This window comes from Python bivittatus, unplaced genomic scaffold, assembly GCF_059951505.1.
Source record: "Python bivittatus isolate LINGU-HERP-01145 unplaced genomic scaffold, Pbiv_v1 ctg000080_np1212, whole genome shotgun sequence".
Classification (NCBI taxonomy): domain Eukaryota; kingdom Metazoa; phylum Chordata; class Lepidosauria; order Squamata; family Pythonidae; genus Python; species Python bivittatus.
The window spans coordinates 49,949,405-49,971,189 of NW_028277035.1; the positions used below are offsets into that span (position 1 = coordinate 49,949,405).

The following is a 21,785-nucleotide window of genomic DNA, read 5'->3' on the forward strand; positions in this document are numbered from 1 at the left end:
TATTAGTATTTCCCTCTCTTGTTTTGTACCTCCTCTTCAAGGAGGCAGTAGAATGACTTGGAGCATCTTTTGTCAATAAACTAGTCATGGCCATCATTGCCAGGACAGTGGTCCAAAGAGAAGGAAGTAGAGTTCTTATGGACCCTACTGAATGTAGGATGGATAGAGTGTAGAAAACATGAAACAGCTGCCTTTGGGCATTTGAGCCTTGGAAGTTATTTTTATAGCCCCTGGAGCTCTGATAATTTGGGTATGTGAGTTGTTTAAAATTTTACCAACCGACTCTGAGCTCTTTAAGGAGGCATTCAGTGAGTTTACTAAAACAGCTGAATTGATTGTTGATGCAACCCCAGTTTGCAGACAGCTGTGGTTCAGGCATTGGCAAGTTGACCATCGGTCAAGAGCTACTTTGGCAAGCAAGCCCTCTGTGAGGAGGAAATTGTTTGGGAAGACTATCGGTGTGATGTTGGTGGAGAGTATAGATAAGAAGAGATACTTACCATCTGCAGCAAAGAAGGAAAATGCCGTATACTTAGAAGATGGATTGCCTTTCAGGCTAGAAAGTAATCTTCCAGCTTTTTTCATACTGGAAGAAGCCAAGGAAATAGTCATTGGGGGCCTCAGGACTGTCAACACAAATATTTCAGCAACAGCAGTTGAAGTAAAGGAGACAAGTTGAGGTATAAAGAACTCTAATTCAGAGCATATCTTCTTAGGTGGTGGTGGTGGACATTCTCAAAGAGTTTGGAGAATGGACCTACAGGGATAGATGGGCACTAGAAATGATCAGATGGGGATATGCTTTGGAATTCAGAGCCATACAAAGGACAGGTTTACTCAGTCGCTTACTTCCAAAGAAGTGGAAAGGCATTTTAGGATGTAGGAAGTAATAGGCCATCTTCAAAACATACAGGTGATAAACTGATTCCCAAATCTGGAAAGGTTTGCTGTACTGTTCTCAGTTGCATTCATGTTCCCAAATAGAATGGGACTTGAAAGAAAGCCATTTTAAATCTAAAGCTACTGAACAACTTTTTCAGGACTTCAATTTCACTGGCCTTTCAGATTATTCCCACTCAGGTTGGTTTTCAATTTGTCATGGTGGGTTTCTATAGATTTACTGTTGTACAATAATCATGATTCCATATGAATATGCAAACTTGTATTGTCTAGGTTCTTTTTATGTTCAATAAAGATTGTGCAATTCTGTTAAGCAATTGGCCAAGGATCAATTGAGGTGGGTTGAGAGTGGGGTTCCTTTTCTGTCTGTCTGCTGGTAACCAGAATGGCACCTCATAGCAGGTCCAAGTGTTATTCTCTGCTGACATGCTATCTTGATGTTCAAGTCCATTGAATTCAAGTATTCAATGAGTTCTATTAAACTCCTAGTAAAGATACTTTGTAATCCATTGTTCGAATATTCAAAAATAATCTTGTCCTAAATTCCTAGGTAAATAAGAAAACAGTTGTCCTTCAGATTTTACTCTTTGAATTTTGTGGTGCACTTCTCAGCTAGGAAATGTTTTATGATAAATTTAGGGGTACACTTTTTAGGGCAATAATATATCTAGGAAAGTGTACTTTGATGGAAAATACTTTCAGAATAATTGTTTAAAATTTTATTCATATATTATTTTTCCCTGCAAATTCTTAAAAAAATTATACACAAAAATGCAGGTGAAAGATGGAGTGAACTTATGAAATATATAAAATTTTTAATAAAACAGACTGAACTATCCAACAAGGTTTGATAATACTGAATCATAGCACATGACATATTAACCCCCCCATCACTATTAAATCCAGAATTCTATATTTTTATTCATTTGTGCTCAAAGCATAGAACATAAATTTATATTCTTTCTGTGCAAATGATAGTTCATCCTTTATAGAAGAAATTAACAATTCAAGAGGTAAAGAGTTGCACCGTGCCTCCAATGAATTAATTTTGAAGCAGGTCACTGGAATAGGTGAAGGTCAGTGGCAGAATATAGAGAATGTGGCACAACCCCACCTGTCCCTACCATGGTTCCTTTAACCTCCATGTCTGATTTCAGTGGTTGGAATACATATATATTAGGGAGTGGTTCTCAATAAATTCTGTAATTTTCATTGTTGCTCCTGTGTGTTGAACAGTGTGGCAATTTGGAGGACATTTTCCCTCAAATTAATTTTGCCATAATCACAATACTACTTTTTCAAGAGGCAGACTTCCATATCACAATCACAACATGGAAACTGGGCTAAAGATTACAAAGTTATCAGCAAAGTTGCCTTTACAGTATATGTAAGTACTGTGGAAACCAGAGAAATATCATGTGAGCAAAATCTGATGAAGGGCAGTCTATAAATATTTTAAATAAAAAGCCTAAGAATTATTCTACATAATGTTCATAACAAATTATTGGACTTTACTACTCCGTACTAAATTCTGCTCCACATTGAATACTTTATTTGTAAGTGGAAATTAGCTTTCAAGGAGAGGGGCACACCATACTTTTCTTCCTACATGTAGATGTTAAGATACACTCAGTAATATTCATTATAATCTGAAGTGCTACAGCTCTAGAATTCTCAAATTCCCTCCCCCATTCTGAGCAGTCTGTCAAAAAGTTCTGTCTATGCCTGATGGTTGCTCTTGGGACTCACCTCCCCTTTTCAGTTTAAAACCTTAATTAGCTTTCAGAGCCTTTAAAGTTGAGCTGAAGGAAGCCAGACAGGCTTGCTCCTTTGAAATCTGAAGCATCTAAAGAAATTGCTTGGAAAGAGGAGCATGAAAATACACTCAGTTATGTTGACTGTAGATTACCTTAAAGGGTATATGAAGTGACACCAGAGATGGGTTAGTCTGTGTCACAGTTGGTTAACACAGGCAATGTTGATGGATCCTTTAAGGCCTTGTCTTTATACTTCCATGTTCTAGATTCCCTTTTCATTTTGGTTCTTGGTTTTGCCTGCTTCATGGAGTTTGACTAGGAATTCCTGACAAATTGAAAATAGGGAAGTCCACCATCCTACTGTGTGAGGTCTTTCTCCTCTCTTCCCAGGCAAGTCTAATTCCCAGGAAGCTAGACTGAGAAACAAGCGATAACACTGAATGATTGGAGAGAAGGGGTTTTTTGGAGCAATTAGGATATAGAAGGTGGGACTGACAAGTAAACACAGCTGCTGAGTTCCAATCCAAGACCATCAGTTGCTAATAAGGACAGCACTGGTATCTCCTGAGGGTGCAGTGGCGTCAGACCTCCTCCCATGTCCCCCCTTCAGCTTTCGGAAGGACCACACAGATTAATGGAATGTGCTGTTCCTGCTGGGCTCCTTGTTCTTTATGTAAAACAAATAAATATAAGTCAATCATTAAAAAGAGGGGGAGAAATTAATGGATTTGTACATGTCTCTGCTGTTTTTATTTAGCTACAACATTGGGTGATTATAAGGTGGAGCTTGTGTCATGGGACTCAGCTGGAATTGATCCTTGCAGGTGAAAGATATTTATGAGAGAACAATCCCATTTCAAGATGAAGCCGGTTTTGTGGGTCTTTTGAACAAAAGTAACTGAGCATTATTAGCATTTTGAGTAGGCTTCCTGGGTGGCACACCTGGCTTTAGTGAGTGCTATTTCCCTAGAAAAATTCCTTCTAGGCACAACTGCTATCATTACCCAGCATATAAATAGGAGTAAGGCACCCTAAGAAGTTCGCAGCCTAATGGCAGAGAAAGGATTGGATTGGAATGGAATTGGGACATTTTTATAGATAGGAACATTTCAAATCTAGAGAATTGTTTTCATTTATTGATAACTACCAGCCATCAAAGGAATCTGGCAACATGAGAGGAGGACAAAATTCTGGGTTAGGATAAGCAGTGTGGTTTGGGAAAATGTAAAGCCTGATTGGATGTTTCAGAAGCTCTAATACAGAAGTAGATGAAATAGTGGAAATGAAGTGGAAGCATTCTGTTGAACTGCTCTGATCATAGGGGCTTTCCTATTTTTAGATATCAGATTGCCCGAATGTTCCTGTCTCTTGGCCCATTCTACAGCAGTATCTCCAGTACTCATTAATATGTGTAATTCAACTTTCTTTTAAAAAAAAAAAATCAGTGACAAAAATTCCTGGATTCTCAGAGTCATATCAGTTACATGAAATAAGCACTTATTTTGTATATTTTATTCTGTCTTGACTAGTTATGGGGAGAAGTGAGATGCAGTTCTCACCACTGGAATTTCTACACATACCGATACTGTCATCACTTGCAAACTATTGTCAGGCACTACTGTAGAAATTCAGGCATATTGTAATATATGTCAGAAAATGTATGTATTATAACATATTCACAAATTTGGTTTTTTGCCCCTAATAAAGAATGGGTCTACTTTTGTGAGAAAGTTTGTAGCCCTGCCATTGCCTCCTTCTTAATCTCCTGTGGTGTCTTGACTAAGTCAAGCTGCATTTCTAGAAAACTATTTAGCTTCCTAATTTATTTCTTTTTTTTCCTGGCTCTTCCAGGTGAAAACAGATGAACGTATCATGAAGACAGAACAAGGCTTGCTATTCCGGAAGCTCTTTCGTCAGGATGCTGGAACTTATTACTGCAGGTCTCAGGAGCAGGGCTTCACTCAGACCGTCACCAAAATTATTTTGGAAGTGGTAGAGAGTGAGCAGCTGGAACAGATCTTCCAAAGGGAGCAGGAGGAGGAGCTGCCTCGCCCTCCTTGCCGAGTTCCCAATCTCCGCCTGCTGCATGGACAACGAATGTGGTTCAAAGACATCATGCATCTGATCGGCTATGCTAATCTGCAGAGGGTGGAGGAGTACTGTGAGCGTGTGTGGTGCGGAGATCGGCCATTGTGGCACAAAGGCAAGCTCCCTAAGAGCAAGAACCTGCTGGATGGTGGCAAAAAGGGAAGAGGCAAGCAGCCCAGTGAGAGAAACCGGGTGCCCAGGCAAGCAGTAGCCACTGAAGGGGAAATAGACCCAACTCCTGGCAAAAGCAAACCCTGAATGAAAACCCACTCCTCTAAAAACTGCCCTTGTAAAGGGACTTATCCTGATGGAAGCCCCCTGCCTTTGCTGATCAACTGAGCCTATAGACATCCCTTCCTTCTGTCAAAATGCTGGAGATTTAACAAATACTAAAGTATTGTTTTTCTGTCCCATATTGACAACCCTGGTGGGAGGGGTATCACGTCTAGAAAGGTGTGGAGGTGGCCTCACTCATGAAAATAGATTGTCCATTTTGCTTGTGTGTGTTAAATGCTGCCATCTGTGAGTATCATGTCCAATATGACTGAGCCACATGACTCAGAAAAGGAGCTTTAAGGATCTAACCATGTGACTGTGAGACAATCACCAGAAATCAAGGAACAGCAACACGCATTCTTCTTACAGGACTGAGGGAAAATAGCAGGGGGCTGCTTCCAGAAAGGATATATGTAGTCTGTGCTCTGCTGGAGGTGACAAGGATCAGCTATAGATAACAAGTGACACAATCACCTATTCCCCTATACTACATGCTTGGTATGGGTGTGACCATTGAACTGTGGCTATCCTTGTACCTGGAGGTACAAAGCAATCTCTACAGTGCTTCCAGACTCATGCTTTTCCTGGTTCTGCCCAGCAGGTCAAAAGCAATGTCAATTCTTTGGGCGTGATTACATATGAGTTTTAAAGTGGCCAGCTATGTTTACAATATGATTTGACCCTAATGCTCATTTACATCTCAGTGCCTTCTCATGCCGTCTCTTTCAAATAATCAACTGTTGGATGCGAACTTAAACTTGCCAAAAGAAACTCAGGGGTGTTACGTGGGCCAGACAAAAAAGCTTATGCAGCTCCCATTACTCTCCTATCTCCTTCTCAGTTCCAGAGACAGAGCAGAGATTTCAGTGGGGAAGTGAATGGCAGAAAAGCAACCAGGCTCTTCTCTTCCTCGGCCCCTCTCTGCTGCAATTGCTCTCCTCCCAGCCCTGGCATCAAAATGCAGTTTGGTCTACCTCTTCCTGAGCTTCCTATATTTGCTTGCCATCTTATCTAGTCAAGGAAAGACTGGCTTCTGTGCACCACCTCTGTTTGTCTCATGGTTGGCTGCTTGTCTTGGGCAGTACAACCACAAATGGGACCCACCACCAGAGGCCCACATGACCATTTGCCCTAAATAAACCTTGCCTTTCGGGGACTTGTATTAATTCCTTTGGTTTAAACATTAACAGTTGAATGAAAACTAGCAGTTTGTTCAACAAATAAATTAAATCTTACATAGCAAGCTCAGACTTGGGGGCAATTTTCCTCCTGCTTCTTGGCATTTGTCAGCACAATGAATGTTCTCATGGCAAGCTGACCCCGGGATGGAGATATCTTGCTGGAACAGTTACCAGGTAGTGCATTGATTTCTACATTAATAGTCTAGAGCAAAGATTCTCAACTTTTTTTTTTTTTTTGCTCATGGCCCCTTCTGAGTGTCATTTACCTCTGTGACCCCCTTCATAGTCACTGTTAACTGGAATAATGGTACTTTACCATCTGCATTGTTTATTAATCTGAATTGTATCATGTAATATAACTGTCTTTATATCATTAAGACAAAGCATTGTAGGAGCTACCAAAATGATTAATTCTATGCAGACATAATTGTGTAATAGCAAACAAAATTCTTAAAGACATAAAAACATGAGGCCCCCTAGAAATATGGCTTGGTCCCCTGATGGGCTATATGGAGAAACATTGAGAACCACTGGTCTAGAGTACAGAAATAAAGCTCAAGCTGCTATAATGTTGTGAATTGGCTAGGAGGTATAAACTAGGTGACCAATTTCTAGATAAACTGGCTACCAGTGATCTGGTATGATACAGATACAGACCATTGTTCTTTCTGAACTCCTTCCAGATAACTTATTGCTGATGGTGCCATTTTTGGACTTGATAAACAGCACTGGAATGTTTTGCCCATTCTCCAAGAAGTATGAATCGTGGGATTCGTACGTGTACCAAAGAAAGAAAGAAAGAGAAACTGCAGGGGCACTGCATTCACTTTTCTATGAAGTGTAAATTTTAGTAATATTTGCTGGGTTTGCAAGTAAACAAAGATAGTACAATAGGAAGAAAAGAGGAACTCCTATAAAGCAGATCAACAGATAGCAACTGGGGCAACCTCCCAAGCTTGCACTCCAAATGTATGCTACATCTTGAATTTTCCATCATCATTCTGGCTTATTTTACTTCAAGGCTTAGTAAACGTTTTGGGCTGTTGGGCACATAATGGAGACAATGAATTCATCCACACATCCTTCTAACTTCTGTTATAAAGGATGTATCCTCACGATGTTGCCTTCATCACATCCCTAGCCTGCTATGAAGGGAGCTTACATTTGTCTTTATTCCAGTTTAAATGTAGGGATTTCCCTCTTCTGACACATCTTGCTGTGGACATGATCTAGGACACTGGCATGCTGATTACATTGTCAGGTTGGGATGGGCCACTTTGGGCTGGTAAAGACACACTCTTCCCATCTAGTCACTTGGCACTGCCCTTCATGGCTATTTTGGCTTGGATTGGACACTTGGCTTCCATAGAGGCAGCTTCCTTCAATGAGTGGGGGGTAAAAGCAGGGATGTCTGGAACAACTTTAAGCAGACAAGCAGAGACTGGCTCAGATGGGACATGCTGAATGGCTTTCCATCCTCTCCCAGCCTGCAAGGCCTTTGCATCTCTCTCAGGTGGCCAGAGCTGAGTGCTGCTCTTCATACTAAACATTTCAAGTTCTTGCAAAGACATATTGTGGGGTGAGGGGGAGAAGCAGTATCAGAAGGACTTCTACAAGAACTTCAGCTAAATACGTTTTTCATCTCCGACAACAGCTTGAGAAGCTTAATCTTCTGAAGAAGATTTTTAGCTGATTCCATCAAACATTTGCTCTTGATAATATGCCTGGAATAATACAAGCCCATGTTAGTTTCTTTTCACAAAGTGACCAGGGCTGCATCTTTTGATTGCTGTTCAGGCAATGAGAACAGCAGAGAAGACAAGCTACAATACCAGTGCTGGGAAGGTGGCAGGAGAAGTGAGGTGTTGATTGCCATAAGCCATCAACAGCCCTGCCACCATCTGCCATTTTTAGACAGAGTGAGAAAGCAAGCAAGAGAGTGGGAGAACAAGAGATGTTTGGGTTGTGACATTTGTCAAATGGGAAAAGCTGATGCAGGATATTTGTCCAGCCTCACAATAATTCTTTTAGGAAGCAGTTTTGGCTGGACATCTGCCCACAAGTAGCTTTAAATCCCATGGGTTCCTTTGATTTGAGTGCCCTATGGCACTCTAATTTCCAAGAATAGATAATAAAAATAAAATGGAAGACTGTGTACAGTTTCCAGTTTGTTTCCTCAAAGTTGGGGTGGGATAGCTCCCAATATACAGAAGGTTCCATCATGGGGGACTGGCACAGTCCATGAGAGAGGTCATCTCACTGAGGGAAAAGGGCTTAAAAAGTTGGCACTTTAAAGCATTTGCTTGAAAGAAACAAAAGGGACTGCCAAGTAAAAATATATTATTTCTTGATGTTCAGCAGAATGATTTGATTCCATCTGTGGACAGTGAAACTCTTCTAAAACTGACAGGCAGGTTCTGACAGATGGGTCAAGCCATTTATCAAAACTCACTTCCTTCCCAAGTTTCAGCCCTATCCCATGTTAGGAAGAGTGATTGGTGGGTCCACCTATTGCCCTTCTTAACTTGTCCCACACTAAAGCTATGAAAGTGTTACTTGCAAGCTTTGTGCTTGGCTGTCAGGGTAACACAGTTTTATACCATCATACTTTTGTGCTGACCCAAGAACTTGAGAAAAGCAGAAGGAAGAGCCTTATGTCAGGAATTATCTCATGAAATAGTTGCCATGGTGACTCTGGCTGTTCCCCTTATTCCCCACCCACCTCCCCAAGTCCTCCCTACCTACTCTGTTGCTTGTGGTTGATTTTTTCCTAACAGATAAGCACATTTCCAAATAAAGCACTAGGCTGCAACCACAAGCCGTTGTTACTTCTGAGAATGCTTATGGAACCAACATGTGGCCCACAGACATTCTTGGAAATAAAGATGATGCCATAGTTGTGCTTTGGCTATAACATGTCAGCATGAATATGTTTAATTAATCAAATGTAACAAAAGGACAGGCAGATCAGAGGGTCCGGCTGATGCTAAGGGAATAATCCATTGGCATGTTTCCTACCCTTGTTCTATTTGCTTAAGTGTACATCAAAAATATGTGGGTCTCTCTTTTGCCAGGGTGATGACATGTTCCTTAAACTCTAATGAGTGGCTCATTCAAAAAGCCCAAGAGTTCCTTCAATCATCAAGCAAACATCTTGTAAACTTTAGGTTCCACTGCTAAACCTGAATTGACCATACTGGACATTGTCCAGTTAACAAAGGAATGGACTAGGTGGAATGAATATGAATTGGAGGTTCATATGCAGATATCTAGTAGGTCTAGAGGCAGAACAGACTCTCATGGTAGGTGGGAAGGGCATGATTCTTACCACCACACATAACCAGAAAACTAATCAGAACTACTTCATAGAGTCAGTCCATCTGTTTTACCTCTGAATGCATTTTCATCACTGGGCACCGTCAACAGAATATACATATCAAATAAAATGATATATTAAATTCTCTTGGCACAAAGAACAGTCTCTTTATGTCAAGTGACCGTGGCTTCCTTTATAGGGTTTGTGCCTAACACTCTGTGCAAACACTGATTTAAAACGTTTTCTGGAGTGGTGATGGGGCAAGTAGAGCAAGACTGGTTCATATTTTCCTCTCTCTACCCCTCCTCCTTGGTAGCTCCAGCACAGCATATCCCAGCAGCCCACCCACTCCTGATCTTCTGTATGCATATCCTTCCCTCCTAATAGCTGCAGCTAATGTCCTTGGCTTTTTCTTGCTCATACCTTTTCTGAAGCACTTCTATACAGAAGAATCATGTTTTGGTCCATATCCAGAACAAACCAACTTTGCTCTATTCTTTGTATGGACCAAAACATCTGAAACGTGTGTTTTAGTTTGGATGCCAATCATCTGAAAACAACTGTTAAATTCACAGAGCAATTCATACACATAACATTTGCATAACCAACCTATGCTTCCCCTCCATTTTCCCCCATCTCTGCCCAATTTAAATCCTACATCATTCTAGCCACTCTATATATCTGATGAGGTGAGCTGCAGTTCATGAAAACTTAGGCTTTTTAATAAAAAAGAATTAGTTGGAAAAAGTGGTACCAGTCTCCTGATTTTTTGCCACCATAGACAAATATGGTTGTCTTCCTACAGTGTCTATGCCCACAGAATTACCAAATGTTTTCCAGAAAAGTGAAAATGTCTTTATCCAAGTGAATTTCAAAAGAATGGAGGAAGAAGGACAAGTAATAATTCATCCTGGAAATAGACTAGTGCTATCATAGAAGAAAGCAGTTCAACAGATAATGAGTTCACCTTGTTCCAATTAAGCAGTCTTGGGTGTTTCATGAAGAAAGAATAGGCTGAAAATAACAGAAGTCGTCATTCAACACAGTTGGAGGCCAATACGTTGGGAATGTCTAAAATAGGTAAATACCCCTTATCGTAGGATAATACTGTCACTTTATATACTTAGTCCCAGTAAATCACTGTCAACACTTTTTGGTACAACAAGAATAATGGTGGTCTTTTAAGTTACTCTTGTATTGAAAAGATCTTTCAGAATCTGACTGGAAGATTTGCACCAACTTTTCCTGCTGAAAAGACCCATTAAAAGGGTAGGAGGGAAAGCAGGGGAAGGAATCTGTCAATTTAGCCCAGGGACTAGTTCATTTTTGTGAATTGCAGTTTTGCTACATTGGGATATTTTGTAAAAAAAAAAAAAAGACTCAGAGTTGCAATTATGATGTACTGATTGAAAGCAATTAAACAGGCTACACCAAGATGGTTTGATTTAAAAAAAAATGATTGTAGTAAAGAGGATATGGGAAAACAATAAGAGGAAAACTTAAGAGGGAGAGGCTGAGGAACATGAGAGAAAACAACAATGGATAAATCCATGATTCCACTATATCCCTCTTCAGCAAATGAGCCAATGTATTTCTAGTTCAGTGGTGGTATATTTGAAACCACGGCAAAGGTAGTTTATTTTTTGAAATGCTACTGCTCTCCCCCCCCCCCCAAATTTGGAGAAATTCTTGCCTCATCCTGCCTTTCAGTTCTTGGTCTGTACCTGTATTATTAGGTCTTTCAAGGAAAAGGGTATTTAATTGCTTTTCAGATCCCTCCTAATAGAAGCCACTTCATCATGATGATAATGATGATGAATTTTTGGTAGATACATAGAAAAATGCAACAGGAAATATAGATTGGGGGTGGGGGAGAAGTAATTTATTTTGCTTCCATTTCTCATTGACTGAGAGTGGGCAGTTGTTTTGTAGAACCTGGCCAAATCGCTCATTTTCAGTTCTGGTTATAAGTATTTCTGTTGGCTGAAGAGAAGACAGTTATGGGGTGTCTTCAAACAGCTTTTGAAAGATGGGGAGGCACAAAAAAGTGGTACTGTGTAAGGGAATATGTCAATGAGTAAGGGGAAAAAATGGTCCTCTGATGATACAAAGGTTTTCTAATGTAGCTTCTATTCAACATCAAGCAATCAAGCTGTTCCTCTACCTGATAGTGTTTGGATCTGGAATCAGACTTGATTTGTCACGTGTATCCAGGGCTGAAAAGAAAGTCTCTGAGAATGGTGGCTTTCTGCTATGGCTGAATTGTGTGTCATATGATGGCCTGTACAACTAAGGACCACCATTCAGTATAGACCATCATATTGCTAAGCAACAAAGATTGCCAAGAGAATAGTACCTTTGATAGTTTTGCCTAGGGTAGACTGTGTCAGGAAAATGAACATTAATGCCATCGTGTCTGCCTGAAGTCCCCCTTGTTTTAAAGGGCATGGGAAACAATTCCTACTTTCAAAAGGGAGGGTAAAATACATCATTTTTTCAGACTTGGTTAGTGGAGTACATTTGCCCTAAGTTTCACCAAACTGTTTTTGGATGTAATCTTCTTTTGTGACTCCAGCAGCTACTGATGAGCGTATACTTCAGTAACTGGTTTAATATTTGAACAACCTCAGCTTTAATATGAATGGATCCCCAAATTTTGCCCACATGTGGATTTCTCATGCTGACTTTAAGGGGAAAAGCAAGTGCACTCCCTCCCTACCCCATCTCCATTTGCATAGACTTCTTTGGTCAATTGCCTAATGCAGATTTCTTCTTCTTGGAACTCTACATGTGTTAGGGTTGCGATTTCCAGAATTCCTCATGGCTGGGAAATGCTGGGAAGCACAGTCCCCAGAACTTTGGAGGGCTGGTTGCAGAAGATTAGATCAGAGCATTTTGAGGCCCTTGGGAAGGCCAAATAGAAAATAAGAACAGAAACTCAAGGAACCAAATTGACTAATAGCTACAGCTCCCAGCATAGTGTTTCTTAGGGCAAGAGATAGAAATTGAAATCTTGTATACATTTGATACCTAATCTGTTCTTTATCTAGAGAACTCTCTCTGAAAGGATGGCCTTTCTGATCTTTGCCTTCTCTAGCTACAGCCCCTTGAGCTAATGTGAAGGGTAGATCTTTGAAACTCAGAATATGAAGAGAATGGGGAGAAGACAGAAACTTGGTGAACTTCTTTCTTGCACCTGCCAGGCTATAATTACAGGAAGTTTATTTTTGAAAAAATTCCTACAAAGTGCAAAGTGAGTATGATGTGGGGTAAAATAATAAACTGCGTATGAGCTGGGAGTGGATTTCACATTTTGTAGCCTATGAAATGCTCATGCAGTTCACCAACGTTCCCAGTGAAGTTCCTTTCAGACATATTGGAATCCATCTTCCATACTCAATTGTTATGCTGACCTGAAAGATGGGAAGCGTACTCCAATACCTCTTGAGAGCACATTACTGGAGGAGAATGCAATAGACTTCTGAAAAAAATGAGCAGGATTTCATTTGCCCTGGTATCTCAGGAATGGGTAATAGTTCTCCTTTAATTGCCCATTGCAGCTCAGTGTTAAAGAACATCAAGCACCCTAAACTATAAAGACATAACAAATTTATGGCGACATTAGCTTTTGTGAAGCGCAGAAGAATCAATTTCATCAGATACATAGAATGTTATCTTGAAGTGGCAGATTTATATAGGCAAGGTTCACACACTGAGCTATGGTTTATTAAACTGTAGCTTATTCAATTTGTCTTAATATTATGGGTAAAATATGCTACTTGTGGTTTGTAAAGAACAACAGTTGGTTTATTTACACTAAGCCAGATCCAACATAATTACTATTAATCATCATCATCATCATCATCATCATCATGTTGCGTTTATATTCCAATATCTCTTTGAGAGTTCAAGAAAGCTGTTGTTGGGAGTCTTACCTAATTTTATTCCCACAAGAAAACTGTGAGATTGTCTGGGATGAGAGTGAGGGACTGCCTCTAAATAACCTAATGAACTCCACTTGATTTTGAGTTTTCCTAGTTCAGGTCCAACTCTTTAAATACTACACTATACCAGCCCGCATTACATTACAGATCAACCCAAATATACATATAACACAGGTACTCTCAAAATCATTACTGAACAATAGCAACAAGAAAACAATCAAGAATTTAAACTATTTGAGTAATAAAAGCATTCAGGAACAGTAAGACCAACTTGGATATCAAAAACCTAGAAGGGCTGAGAGAACAAAAAGGTCCTGATGCCATAAAAACATTGAGTCCCAAATAAACAGTGAAACACACATGAAAAAACCCTCTCTCTGATGTCTATTCTTTTGTCTTCAGGAGTAGGGAAGTGAGAAAATTGGAGATGGGATTCTGAGATTAATAGTTGCACAAACTAGTGTGGGAAATGGTTCATCTGATTAGATAGAGAAGACATGAGTCCAGCCTACTATGGCCACATACTCTATTAGGAACTGGACGTTGGTCATCGACAGACACCCCACCACCAATTAGAAAAGTATTGTAAATCAGTGGCAGAACAGATGCTTAGCATGCAAATGGCTCTAGTTTCAGTTCCTGGAACACCCGAGACAAAACTGAAGAGCTGCCCTCTGATATTCTGGAGAACTGTTACCAGTCTGTGTAGGGACTAACTGCTCGAGTCGATATGATAAACTGCTTCCTGTGAAGCACATCTAATGGTGGGATTGCTTTCATTAGATACACCCAGATTGTGGGAGCTGTACTCCTCTAAATATTACTGAACTCCCAGCATCCTTCCTCTTGACTGTACTGGCTGGGACCACTTGGACTTGTAGTTTGGCAAAATCTGGAGGTAATAGATTCCTTGTTGATACACCAACAGAACCTTATTGTCTTTAGTTGCCAGTTGGCAGTTCACATTAAAATGAATTTAGCATTATGCAAACCACAAAACCAGAAAAATCCATTATAATCTTCACTGACACTTTCCAATTTGGATTCAAAGCAAATAGAATTAGTTCATCATTTGGTCTTAGTCCTGTTTCATACTTGAATGCATGCGTGTTTCTGTCACTACCCTCTCCAGATGAAGTTTTTCACCAAGTATCATCCATCAACTTTTTCTAGTTTAGTGCTGTCCATAAGTGTCCCCAAATTTCCACCCAAATTCCTAGTTACCGGTTTTGGAAATGACAATTCTGACACAGTTGGAGGGTAACAGGTTGAGAATGGTTGCCATCTGCAATAAACAGGATCTCTACTCTGAATCAGTACCCTTGCTCATTTTCAGTAATGTGTAAATGACTAACAGACCACCTAACTTACCCTTTGTGAAGTTTCACCCACTATTGCAAAACACACTAGAGTTAATTGTGAGGGATGAAAGTGTTTATGAAGTGCTTTTGTTTACCACTAGGTCTAGTCAGTGCCCCTCAAAAACTTTCAGGCTTTAGCAGGATCAGTTGACAGAATGAAGGCTAAGCCAAAGTCAATACACTGTGTGGCTATACCTAACCAGTAAAGCCCACACCCCCTTCCTGTGTGATTTGTACCGGTTGTGCTGGATCCTATTCCTGAAAGTGGAGCAGATTGAAGGAGAAGTCAGAAAAAAAAAAAAAGTTTTGTAACAAAGCAGAGAACAGAGATTAGTTTGGTCATAGTTACCAGCAGTTTTGGTTGGGAAAGGCAGAAGTGCTTTTGGAGGAACAGCATGATCTTGTTTGTTCAATAAACTCTCTGGGGCTGATAAAAATCTTGTTTCTTCCTGCTGCCAATCAGATCTCATACACAAGTGGCCCTGCCAAGAAGAAGACTGTTACCAAGCAAGAATCTCTGTGGACTAGATAGTTGATTTAGGATGTTTATAGATTTTTTTTAATGATAATGTTTATTGAAGTTTAAAAATACAAAGACAAAAAACTAATACAAACTAAGAAGAATATAAAAAAGAAAAAAGAAAGAATAAAAGTGCAAGGAAAAAGAAAAAAATAATAAAGAAAAAAGGTATATAAAGAAAAGAAGAAATGACTTCCCCCTCCATCAAGACAAGTACAAACAACGTCAGGAGCTTATCAGCTTCTCTAATATTTCAACAAAAGATCTCTTCTTCCCATATTTCATCTCTTATCAATAAACAAAGTATAAAGCCTCATCATTCAGGCCTAATCAGAAAAAGTCCATTAAGAGTTACCAGAAATAATAACATATATATTTTAACCTTAATCAAATAAATCAGTTTTATATTCCTTTCCTTTACATTTAACACAGTAATTTATCATTTTCTCTAAAAATACAGCTAAAAAAACTCTTCTTCCCATCTCTTATCTCTTATCTATCAACAAATCATTAAAGTCTCATCATTTGGTCCTAATTTAAAAAAAAAAGTTCATTAAGAGCTACCAGAAACAACAGCATATATATTTTAACCTTGATCAAATAAACCCACTCTCAGTCAAATAAGCCAATTTTGTATTCCTTTCTTTTCCTTTTAATACCATAGCTTATTACCTTCTCTAAAACTGCAACAAAGAATCTTTTCTTCCCATATCTTATCTATAAGTATATCTTTAAAGCCTCATTATTCAGTCCTGGTTGAGAAAAACCCATTAAAAGCTATTAGAAAGAACATCATACATATTTTAGCCTTGATCAAATAAGCCAACTTTATATTCCTTCTTTTTGCTTTTAAAAATCTTGATGTTTATTCCCTTTAAATAGTGTCCCAAAAGCTGATTTCTTTTCAGTTTCTCTTTGTCTTTTCTCAGGAACTCCTTCATAAGTGTAACACGTCTCTTTTGTAAGTCCAAGATAAGAAAGTTGTCCAAGTCATTCATCTGATTTATTATTTCTGTGTTCCTTTTAGTTATTAAGACATCAGCTGGTTTCATTTGTAAATCCAGTGTAACATCTTTTTCCTTGTCATTCTTGCAACTTGTCATTTTAAAATCCAAGTCCAAAACAACCAGATTCTCAACTGTATCCTCTTCTATCTCCTCTTTTAAACCCATTTTTATGGTCATAGACAATCTTAAGAGAAATTTCTGAGTGCATTGTTCCAAATATCCTTAAATTCTTCCAAAGTTAAAATATTTTTTCCATTCTGTACTAGTGGGTCTCTTTTCTTTTAATTATATTTTTTAGTTCTTTCTGGTTGCCTCTAGTGTCCAAGCCTTTGAAGTCTCCTGTTACCATGTTTTTCTTTAATCTGCAATATTTTCCCATGGGAAGATTTCTTACACTTAGATTCAAAATCTTCATATATTTTTAACAGGATTTTAAACAACCCATGGGAAGCATTCTTATAATTAATTTCAAAGCCTTATTTCCAATCCATCTAGCTCCTTAGTCTAACTTTCCAAAATCAACATTCTAATCACACTTTTACTGTTTATTTCAATTTTTTTTTAAGTCCTTAAACTTACATGAAATTTCCTTCCCTGAGGATTGAAGGAGAATCACCCAGTGTGATGAAATGTGTCATTCTGAAGGTCCTTAATATCCAAAAAGCAGTTGATAAGCAATTTCCAGAAGTGATTAAGAAAGGAACCCAGTGTCCGTCTGGAGGTTCCAAACCACAGCTTGGGCAAAGCTGACTTTCCCTCTGCTTCCAGAGCTCTAAAATCCACTGGAGACCATTATTTTACAGTCTCATTACGGGGACCCTCTGTATGGAGTGCTTGTACGTGATCCTAGATCCTCCCATTTATCCAGAGAGGAATTTTGAGGGGCTGATCCATTTGCTGGCTCCTTGTTCTGCCATGATCATCAGCTCCACTGAAAGCAGAGCTGTCTTCAGTCTGCTATTGCTTCCCCGGAAGTCCGGATGTTTATGGATTCAGCATGGGCATTAAAACAAAACAAAACAGAGGGACATTGGATGGTACAAGGAAGAACTCTTCTGTCTTTACTGCATTATTCCATTTTGGATATGAAGATGCTGGGAATCACAGCAAAATAACCTACAGTTCTGGTTCCAGAATTGGTGAGGATGCTGGTTGGTTACTGGTCCTTTCAAGTTTGGGGAGTGGGGAGAAGAGAGAGAACCAGTTAAAGAATGGCAGCTTGGAAGGAAGGCCTAGATCACCTTATGATAGAGATAAATGGGAGAGATTATATTCCCCCATAGCTAACCTCTCCCTTTCAGCACATGTGCAGGTATACATAGAAGACAGTCTCCATGGCAAAGCAAGTTTTCTAGGAGAATATTAAAAGGAAAATGTCAAATGTGTGAATGGCTTATAGCCAGTCTAACTACATTACATCAGAGATGAGCAACTCCAGCATGTCTCTCCATTCACCATGCTGGTTGTGGCTCTTAGTTGTCCTTCAGCCACATCAGAAATGCAAAAAAATTCCGATCCCTGTAAGTGCATTGATTGGGATTATTATTTGTACAATTATAAAAAGGTGTGCCTTGTTTATGTTTATATATGGAATGCATGACAAACGGGATTGTCAAAGAAATTGTGATACAGACTGACCTTAGCATTTAAGCTGGAAAGATTTTAAAAGATGCACATTTAAAAAATAGAGTATCAGTACTTATGAAATAGCTCTATGTATCCACTGGGAGATAGGAAAGCCAGACTTAATGTTTCAGTTCGGCTGCAGAAAAGGTCATAGTGCTCCCCCCCCCATCTATGGCAATCTGGATAGAATAGACTTGCCTTCATCTGATTCCTATGGGAGATTTCTCAACTTGTTCTAGATGCAATTGCCTAAGGCAGACAATGTACAATGGTTACAGTTTTTTTCTTTAATGGGACTTGGAGGGGGATTTCATTTCCCTGAATTCATTCAAATTCATTTCCTTGAATTTAAGCTCAGCATTTACCTTAAAGAAGATAAGCCTAAGATACTGATCATAGAGCTTCAATTGAACTGGAACCTACCCGGAAGCTTCAGCTGGCGCAAAATGCAGCGGTATGGGCATTTCAGTTTGGCTGCAGAAAAGGTCATAGTGCCCCTAGGGCGGTACAGGTTACATGCTCCGCGAGCTGCACTGGTTGCCAGTTTGCTTCCAGGTCCAATTCAAGGTGCTGGTTTTGACCTTTAAAGCCCTTCATGGCATGGGGCTGGTTACCTGAGGGACCACCTCTCTCCGATCACATCTGCCCATCCCATCAGGTCTGGCAGAGAAGGCATGCTGCAGGTCCCATCTGCCAGGGAATTACATTTGGTGGGTCCCAGGAGGCGGGCCTTCTCTGCCGTGGTGCCCGCCTTGTGGAATCTTCTCCCCCTAGAAGTGAATTTAGCTCCGTCCTTCTTAACATTCTGCAAGTCCCTCAAGACCTGGCTATGTGATCAGGCCTGGGGTCCCAGGGAATGGGGAGATTTTGCGATGGCTTCCTTATTCATTTTATCCCCTCCTGTTTTGTGTGCTTTTATAATTATTTGTAATTGTTCTTATGTATTTATTCTTTTTAATTGTTTACACCACCCAGAGTCACCTTGTGTGAGATGGGTGGCTATATAAATATAATAAATAAATAAATAAATAAATAAATATAATAAATATAATAAATAAATAAATAAATAAATAAATAAACAAACAAACAAACCTTCTGAGATTTGAGGACTGCCAGCTTATCTTTTGGAAATATTTTTTTACACAACGTATCATTCAGTTTTGGAATTTGCTACCACTAGATGTGGTGCTGGCTACCAGCTTGGCTGGCTTCAAAAAAAGAGTTGGACCAATTCATGGAGGTCATGGGGATCAACGGCTATTAGCCTTGAGGGCACTGTGACTGCCTCTGAAGGCCATCTGCTGGGAGACTAGTGGGCTTCCTTGTGCAGTTGGTTGGCCACTGTGAGAACAGACTGCTGGCCAAGATGGGTTTATCTTCTTATTCCTGGCAGTTCATTTGAGAAACTCTTCTAGCAATCACTGTATAGCTATGTATTGACATTAATATGACTGCAAAGAATTGAGGAGCGATAAGCAACTTTTGGGGGCTGCATTTGGAGAGAGATTGTTTTGGCCTCTGAGGGCTGCAGGAGGCATATCTTGGGGCACTCATTTTCTCCTTTTAACTGTGCTATTCCCTCCAAAAAGGGTTGCAGTTTTAGCCCCATCCAGACCAGTAACATCACTGGACATAGTAAAGCACAAATTTCAGTTTGTTTGGATGGGGTTCAGGGAGAATTAAGGGGCATAATAAAACTCTTAACCTTTGGCATTTATTTTGTTTCATAACTCCCTAGCCTGCCAATCGGTCAATATATCATAATTAAAAAATCAAATATATTTTAGATTCCTTGATTTTCCATGTGTACAAATAAATAGACTCACGCTGAAACTTTTAATTTTAAAACAAGCGTACTCACCAGTCAGTGTTCTCATAATTGGCACCATGGAGAGAGCAAATGACAAAACATCTGTCATAACATCACAATGGAATCCCATGACTTACATATTTGCCTCCAATCTAAGAACATAAAACATGAACGTAAAAACGTGAGAACATAAAAACATGAAAGGTGAGCTCCTCGGCGTGACGTCACGATGCACATTTCATCCATTTTTTGTCAATGTGGCTAGTAGCAGGATGCCTGTGATTTTCATTCATTCCTGGGATTTTGAAGGGGCCAATAGCCTTTTCTTTACGGTCTTGTCTCCTTGCCAACGATCCACTTATGTCACCTAACTGAATATTTTCCATTGGATCATGTTTATTCAGAATGTCATGTAAGTTTTCCTAAGTATCCTATCTGATTCTTCTATTATCACCATTCACTGGAGTGTAACATGTAACTATAACCAATCTATGGATTCCTACTTTCTGACTTCCCTTTTAGTGCTTTTAATTCATAATTAAATTAAAATTAAAGGGAAATGTCATATAAATATAAATTAAATTAAATACAAATTAAAATTAAAATTAAAATTAAAAGGAATTTTGACTTCCCTTTTAGTGCTTTTATTCATAACTAAACTTATACACTCATCTCCATGCTTATATTCACCAATTCTACTCAGTAAGATCAGACTGCTTTCCACTTTCACTGAGATCTGTTACATCTTTTCCCTTTTCTCTTAGTTCCATGGACATCAACATTACTTTTCTTGCTTTCATTTCATTTGTTAACTCATGTTTTTTACCATTTACTCCTCTTACATTCTAATCTTCCATAAGCCATAGTTGTCACCGCATAGACCCATAGATAATGATCTCTGTTACTGAAACCATATAAATCATATACCTGCAATAAAAACTGAGCTGGTATAAATATCCATTCAACAGATGTCAGCCCCCTTCTGAATAGTGCAGTTCTCAAAACCTCCTGAAACTCTCAAACAAAGGTAGCGTCCAGGGGTTGGGCAGGAGACAATTCCAAAGGGAGGGTGCTGTCACAACAACACCCTCTCCCCAAATCTCTTTTGGAGAGGTACCTTGAAGCATGCTCCCCTGAGGATGAGCACATCAAATGGGTAGGATCGTTCTGAAGTAGATGGTCCTTCAGGTACCTGAAAGCCAAGCCTTGTTGGGCCTTGTAGGTCAATACCACGGCTTTGAATTGTACCCAGAAGCCTGCTCAGCCGCCGATGCAACTGCCACCTGCTAACACAGGGCAACTGCATTTAAACCATTTGCAGCTTTTGTATATTTAGGAGCTGCCCCATGTAGACTGCATTGCACGAATCTAACTCAGAGGTGAGTTACTGTAGCCGGGGCCTCCTTCTCCAGGAGCACTAGCTAGAGCTGGGCTAAGGTTGTGGTTGCCCTGGTTACAGCCTCTACCTTTCTAACCAGCAGCAGCTGTAAATCTTGGAGAAGCCTTCCAAGTCACGGACTTGCTTTGTCATGGAAAGGGCAATGGCATCTTTTAAACCAGGGTTCCTCAACCTCAGCAACTTTAAGATGGGTGGACTTCAACTCCCAGAATTCCCCAGCCAAGCTGGGGAAGTTGAGGTCCACCCATCTTAAAGTTGCTGAGGTTGAGGAACCTTGGTTTAAACATTTCTGCCTAGCAGGAAGTTGCCATCTTTGGGCTGTCCTTAAGGCAGTTGTTATCTTAGGGTAGTACCTGAGGAGTAACTAAACAAAGACATAGTGAATTAAAGCTACAGAGATGATATTGTATCTCCCCATTTTCCAAAACTCTGTAACTGTAGGTGTACAATAAGGCTTCTTCAGCTTGGCTGCTAAGATTACTTCTTTACCTCCAGATGTTGGTGCTTTCTGCTAAAAGATAGCATCACGCATGGCTTCACTACCTCCTAGATGCATTCTCTCTTCTGTTTTCTGCTGCAGCAAGCCATTACACGCCTAGC

The 21,785-nt window shown here is 39.7% G+C and overlaps 1 protein-coding gene across 1 annotated transcript in view; it reads left to right on the forward strand.

Annotated features, from left to right (window-relative positions):
- The window catches only part of SEMA3G (semaphorin 3G), a 109,335-nt gene extending 98,315 nt beyond the window's left edge, over window positions 1-11,020 (forward strand). The window contains exon 16 of the mRNA XM_088134038.1: window positions 4,509-11,020. Within this exon, the coding sequence (XP_087990164.1) occupies window positions 4,509-5,003 (495 nt within the window). The 3' untranslated portion in view covers window positions 5,004-11,020. The remainder of the gene's footprint in view (window positions 1-4,508) is intronic.
- Window positions 11,021-21,785: the final 10,765 nt, after the last annotated feature.